Source organism: Triticum aestivum, chromosome 7B (assembly GCF_018294505.1).
Source record: "Triticum aestivum cultivar Chinese Spring chromosome 7B, IWGSC CS RefSeq v2.1, whole genome shotgun sequence".
In the NCBI taxonomy this organism is placed as follows: domain Eukaryota; kingdom Viridiplantae; phylum Streptophyta; class Magnoliopsida; order Poales; family Poaceae; genus Triticum; species Triticum aestivum.
In genome coordinates this window covers 185,565,388-185,572,396 of record NC_057813.1, presented here as the reverse complement: position 1 = coordinate 185,572,396, position 7,009 = coordinate 185,565,388, and the positions used below count along the sequence as shown (strand labels likewise).

General features: G+C 41.0%; 1 protein-coding gene across 1 annotated transcript in view; it reads right to left on the bottom strand.

Annotated features, from left to right (window-relative positions):
- LOC123156671 (alanine--tRNA ligase) overlaps nucleotides 1-5,220 on the bottom strand; it is an 11,679-nt gene extending 6,459 nt beyond the window's left edge. Inside the window, exons 1-8 of the mRNA XM_044574827.1 lie at nucleotides 4,670-5,220; nucleotides 3,788-3,928; nucleotides 3,486-3,632; nucleotides 3,192-3,344; nucleotides 2,916-3,064; nucleotides 1,222-1,269; nucleotides 850-970; nucleotides 97-165 (exon numbers count right to left, since the gene is read on the bottom strand). Of these exons, the coding sequence (XP_044430762.1) occupies nucleotides 97-165; nucleotides 850-970; nucleotides 1,222-1,269; nucleotides 2,916-3,064; nucleotides 3,192-3,344; nucleotides 3,486-3,632; nucleotides 3,788-3,928; nucleotides 4,670-5,047 (1,206 nt within the window). The 5' untranslated portion in view covers nucleotides 5,048-5,220. The remainder of the gene's footprint in view (nucleotides 1-96; nucleotides 166-849; nucleotides 971-1,221; nucleotides 1,270-2,915; nucleotides 3,065-3,191; nucleotides 3,345-3,485; nucleotides 3,633-3,787; nucleotides 3,929-4,669) is intronic.
- Nucleotides 5,221-7,009: the final 1,789 nt, after the last annotated feature.

Below are 7,009 nucleotides of genomic sequence, written 5' to 3'. Positions count from 1 at the left end.
AAGACATGCTCAAACAACAAACAAACAGTAACTCTGCTTTGGTGAAAACAAAATAAATCAAGTAATATGGTGGTAACTCAAAACCAAAGCACTTGCCTGGCCACTAAGTACTGCCCCGCCATTCTCTTTGACAGCATCTGCAGCTTTCTTAAATCTTTCATATCCCTGAAAATTACACCAACAGCACAATCAATTATATATTATGATGATTCTAAGAAAAGAACGGTCAACTGAACTTCAACGGTAAGCTTTCTTAGTCTCTGTTTCTATATATGAAACACAATGGCAAGGCGCTTAGTAGGAACTGCCCTTAAAATATAAGCATGGTAAACAGAATCATGCCCATGTGGAAACCAAGTAAATTGGATTGCTAATAGTCATTTCATAGAAAATGTGAGACAATTTATCATGTATGCTAATTATTGTCATTGAACTAAGCTGTTGTAAACCAAGATTCAAACTATCACCATGAATATGTTCCTTAATGTATGGACTCAAAACAAGACACAACATGGTTATTCGGCAGAGCACGTTAATATATATAAAAAGCCTTCAGCAGTATCGCACGAGCAATACAGTGGTACAGAAGATACAAGGTATAAACTGGCCGAGAGCCTCCAGAACAAAAAAAAAAGGTAATCTAATAACAAACTAGCTAAATTGCTTTGAGTCTAGAACATGTTAAGAAGGATGAAGTATGCTTTAAAGAAAAAGATAAAAGTATGAAAATACTGCTTAAGAGTGTGCGAACACTCGGATTTGATTGCAGTGAAATTACTACAACAAACTTCACTTAGGCCAAATTGATGTCACTATTATGCAAAAAATACTCCTGGCAACCAAGATTACCTTCACTAGAGTGTTCTCAAAGCTTGCTTCTTCATCTTTAATTATATCTTTAATCTTCTTTTCATTGTCCTTCAGCTCAGGAAACACATCACCCATCAATTGGACAAAAACATCTACAAGGCTGTACAAGCAAGATACAAAATAATGCTAAATAAAATGCCAGCTTCGAGAACAAAAACGATGAGAGGGATGCCAGTCACCAGAAATATGGCAAGAGAATCAGAAACAACTAGAAAAAATTGATGCAGAAGTAAAAAGCAAAAAGGTTATCATGTTTAGAAGGGCGGAGCCCAATGCTTCCTAGTCAAATGTCAATCTATCTGCTAGTTCAGATTTCCTGTTAAATTCCTTTCAAAACAAGAAATTGACCACATGCTAGTTAAGATTTCCTTTATACGTACTGCATGCCTAGTTTTTTTCCTAGATGTGTCCTAAAGGACACATAACCTTGTTAACTCAAACAGTACTAACGACCCAGAGTTGACATTTGAACCTACTAAAAATATTCAATAAACAGAGCATATACTTCTATTGTGGTGCATTATCCTCGCTCCTGACACGTATCGCCAGTTATAAAGGGTGGTACCAAGATTTCAAGTTCAAATTTGCAATAAATCCTCACGGGCAATTTATTCCTTGAACAAAATTTCATGGATGAAAGGCAAAATTTCAAATTAACTGATTCCTGCCTAGCACTGTTTTCATGATTTAAGTTCAAATTCAACAAAGTCTGGACTGGAGTTTGTTCTCCCAGTACCCAACCACCCAATTACAAGCTACAAACAGGATTTGATCCTGCCCCATACTGTCTCCCTTCAGGAAACATGTGCTAATACAGCTAATTAGTACTGTAATTATGGAGTTGGATTATTTGAGAGAATGTACATATATCGACCATTCTACGTTCACCAGCTTTCTCCCAGTACTCAACTGCTCATCACAAATCAGCTACAGACAGGATTTGATCCTGCCTCATACCGTGTCTTTCTTCAGGAAACATGTTCTAATACAGCTAATTAGTAACTACGGAGTTGGATTATTTGAGAGAATGTACATATCGACCATTCTACATTCACCAGCTGTAACTTCTATGTACGCAAATACACTGAAGCATAGGATAGTGATGTCCAAGAATCCATGCCATCAGACTTGTTAGGGTGGTCATGAAAAAAAACGAGGCATGCGCTTAAGTGTGCTTAGGCGCTAGGCAACAACCGAACGCCTAGCACTTAATCATGCTAGGTGCGCGCTTAGACGGGATAGGCGCTAGGCAGTGGCAAAACGCACTAGCGCTTTTTCTCCTACGAGTAACCATAACTCATTGCCAGGACCAAATGACAGTTAAAATAAATCTTTGCTAGCAAAAAAAATGCACACATAAACTACAACATAAGGCATCGCAGGAACAATGCTATCCAACACAGATGACTCCAGTTCCAACTTGTGCCCCACAAACCCAAACCCAAATTAAGTAACAAATAGCACACAATGACTCATGACCCTGAGTTCATAATAAATCCGCTAAAATCGTGTCTGAACATAGTTTTTTCTTGTTGTCATATGACATCTCTACCGTCATTCCCATAAGGCTTACATTACATTTTTAGCATTCTGACTAAACAAAAAGCTATGCAAGTATATCATTAACAAAAGTAAAACAGATGCAGAAAAACTCATATTAGAACAAAGAAACATCATTGTATAACACAAAACAAAGCCCTGAAACATTGTAATAATACAATAGCTCAGTAGTTGCGACAAAATATTTCAGTTCTACACCATACGCACTAGATAGGTTGACCACAAAATGGTGGATCTACCGAAAACAAACCAATTAAACTGAATGAAGACAGTAACATATTTTCTGCAGTTGTACTGAACCTTTATTGCCAACAGATTTTGTAACTGCAACATTTGGCTGACAATGGGTTCTATCTTTTTTCATTCAAATTCTTCAAAATTGGAAATGTGGCTATTGGTGACTTTATGTCCATATAATTCATTTTATTCCAGTGCCACATCAACAACTTGGCAGTCATTTTAAATGATGTATCCCCAACCAAAACAGTATAAACTCACCAGGTTGAGAACCATCAGCGATAGCAAAAGAAAGGGTTCTTATGTGATCTGCAACAACCCTATATGCCATATCAACTTTCCCAACATCATCGGATCCTACTTTACCAGAGTATGGCTGAATTCCAACACCTGCCAGCTGCATTCATAATGCATATCGAATTAACAATTTTTACTTTAGAAAACAATTTATTACTGCAGCAAAATACTGTAGTCGCAACTCACAAGCACCAAAGAAGCTGCCAGTGTGCATCTGAACAAAATACCTTGTGGATGGCATCAAATAATGGCATGAATACATCTGTATCGTAATTGCTCATTTTATTCTGAAGGATAGAAGTCAAACGCTCAAGGCCCATCCCAGTGTCAACGTGTTTTGCTGGCAAGGATCTCAAAGTACCGTCTGATTCCCTGTTGAACTGGGTATTAAAATAGCCAAATGTCAGTGCATAGAACAGATAAAAAGCAAATAGGCGTGCACATATTAAACACAGTAACTGGGCGGTGTATTAGACTAAAGCTCAACAATCTACAAAGAAATGAGTTTTAAAAAAATAGACCTGAATAAACACAAGATTCCATATCTCAATACAAGTAGGGTCATCATTATTCACTAATGAAGCCGCATCACGGTTGCCAATACGATCAAAATGAATCTCTGTGCATGGCCCACATGGACCTGTGTCGCCCATCTCCCAGAAGTTATCCTGCCCAAAGAACACATTGTGGTACTGTTCTTTAATAGGGACATTTAGACAATAGTATAAAGTCCAACAGAAACGAAGAAAGTGAAACTAATACTACAACATAATGTCCAAAACAGCCAGGAACTCGACCAACAAACCAAGCACATCCAGAATACCTTGCAACCGAAAGGCAGAACTCTTTCATTAGGTAGATACTTCAACCATATGTTTTTCGACTCGGTATCGGGAGCGAGACCAGCTTTCTCATCACCACCAAAGTATGTTGCATAAATTCTATCAGTGGGCAATTTGTAGACCTGTACATATGAAAAAGCAATCAGTAGGTGGTATTAGTAAGAAGGTGGTCAATGTTTAAACTCATGGGAAATTTGTACATCTGTGGTTTTTCACATCATTTTCTTATTTTTGCTTGTTCAGATATACTACCTCTGTACCGAAATATAAGACATATTTTAGGCTAAACTACCCTACACAAACATCTTATATTTTGATACAGAGGAAGTATTTATGTACAGAGATCCTACATAAGAAAATAGGCAACATGCATGTCTCCGGCCAGAACAAGATTCGCTCTGCAGATAGTGCCTTTATATCTTACTCCCTCTGTTTCTAAATATAAGGCTTTTAAGAGATTTCAATACGGACCACATACGGATGTATATAGACGCATTTTAGAGTGTAGATTCACTCATTTTGCTCCGTATGTAGTCCATATTATAGAATATCTAAAAGGGCTTATGTTTAGAAACGGAGGGAGTAGATTAGATGGGTGGTCAGAAGGTCAGCGTCAATGAGTATATCACCAAAGCGACCAAACTTATTGTACAAAACAAGGATAAAATCCTAACTCTGTCGAAACAGTAAAGAGCTCAGTTTTGCATAGAAATATATCCCCGAAACACAAGCTTTCACTCACCATTGAACCCACCAAAGTGGACCCAACTTTCACTTAAATTTTACTCATACATAATCTGATGTTCTATACAGTAGTGTATACAAACTAACACGCGAGCGATCGAGAGGCAAGAATCCGATACCTGGGTGAGGAGGTCCCATGCATACCCGATGGCCCCGTCATTGAAGTAGTCTCCGAAAGACCAGTTCCCGAGCATCTCGAAGAAGGTGTGGTGGTAGGTGTCCTTCCCCACGTCGTCGAGGTCGTTGTGCTTGCCGCCGGCACGGATGCACTTCTGGGTGTTGCAGGCGCGGCGCAGGCGGCCAAGCTGCGAGTCCGGGGGGGCAAGGCCGAGGAATATCGGCTTGAACCCGTTCATCCCGGCGTTGGTGAACAAGAGCGTGCCGTCGTTGACGGGTACCACGGGGCTCGACGGCCATGGCGTGTGCGACTTGGACTTGAAGAAGTTGATGAAAACCTCCCGGACCAGGGCGGCCGTCCAATACGGCGGCACCTCCATCGGGGGGCCGACTGTATCGGTGGCGGCGACTCTAGATGCTCGGAAGGAGGAGATGTGGACGGCGGCGGGGGTGTCGGCGGGGGCAGGCCAAACCCTAGTGTTTGGTTTGGTGACGAAGAGCTGGCGGCACCCTCTCACGGCCGAGTCCCGAGTGCAACATAGAGAGGCTTTTAAGACAGTCAGGGTGAAAGAAGGAATAGGACCCGTCTAGTAGCCAGAGGCCCAACCAGATTAGGACCCGTCTACTAGCCGGAATAGCCTAGAGTCCCAACCAGATCCGTGTGGTACAAAAAATTGGACGTTTTGCTAAAAAATACACTCTCTTGGTTCACTTTTTAAATCATTTCAGACAACTGAAATACTGTATAAATATCTACAAGGCCTTATAAAAATGAACAGAGAAAGTAAAATAATTGGACATTTAATAGGCTGCATGTGTACGCCTCATAAAAATAATAATAATAGGATGCATGTATTTTCTGGGCGCACAAAGCTCAAAGCATTTCCGGCCCAGACTTGAAAGAAACGGCCGAATCAGCCGTTTTGCCCGACCCAGGCTCGCTTGAGCCACGCGTGCCTCTCGCCTGCATGCTTTGGAAAGCGTAATAGATGATGAGACGTCTCAAAACGGGAACTTCTATGTGACGTCTTAAGCGCCACTTGGAGTAACTGACGCTCATGCCACATCGCGTTGGGCCTGCCCACCAATGTGATACGACCACACGTAATGTTGTACCGCATCAGATCACAGATATATATGAGCCTAAAATATTTCAGTTTGATGAAGATAACAGGGAGGTTGAGTCTTTGGTGTTGATTACATGCAATAGTGACACATGCAACTTTGGGAAAATATACACTGAGTTGGGCATAATCGAAGAGAAGATACAAACTGGGCATGAAGACACAAAAGTGCATCATGTACAAATTTTGGTTGGAACAATTTATGCATGGGCTAGTATTATTTTTGGTTCAGCTAAGACTACATGTTCTAGTACTACTTGGGTCCATGGCAGTACGTAGTTCCATCAAGATCTTGTGAAGGCAAATCCACGAAAGCAGTTATTGGTTAGAGATAAAATAGAAAATATATTACCTGATGTTTTTGGGATCGGTGAAGAAAATAAATGACAGAGTTCTATTTCTTTTCTTGCCACGTAAGGAATATCAGGCGGGTGCACATACGTGGGATATATGGAGTCTACTATGTCTACGCGAAATTGGATGGGGTCCACCAGCACCAAAACTGAAGCCGGCGATGCATCCATCAATACTAGTACTTTCTGTTTCATAAGGTAGATTGAGTCGGTTTTTTAATTACGTGTATCAAGTGCTTGCTTTCCAAGTTAGTTAGGAGGTGTGGCTATTATATAAAGCCGACTGAGTCCATTGTAAAATTAGGTTATATTTTTATGAAATAGACACGATGTGTTTTTAGGGTAAATACCCGTATCGAGTTTTGGGGGAAGCTGTCTAAAAATCCCTAAGTTTTAGAGGGATCTTTAGAAAAACTTTGTGTTGCGATTTCTTTGTAGGAATTGTTTTCACGCGTGAGTATCATCTTCGAGATTGGTTTTCTCGTGCTGAGCCGCAAGATTCAAACCCTCTATTTCGTGTACATCGCGTGCGCATGCGAGAGGTTGTTACTGCTGGGTGGTGAAGTGTCGTGAAAGATCGGGCAACAACAGATCGGATCTCACCATCAAGGTCTACATCAGGTGGTATTCAGAGCATCAGGTTGTTCACGACACTATGGAGAAGATGGCGAGCGCATCGTCATTTAGTAAGTTAAGCTATGGGTTTCAGTTGGAGGAGGAAGGCCGCTGGGCCGGACTATTTCACCCCCGTGTGATGGTGAGAGAGAGAGATCATGTGCCATGATGATCGATCACATGAGTTTGATCAACGCTGCAAGCCTCGAGATGGTGGAGAAGCTGAATCTACCAATGACACCACGTCCAC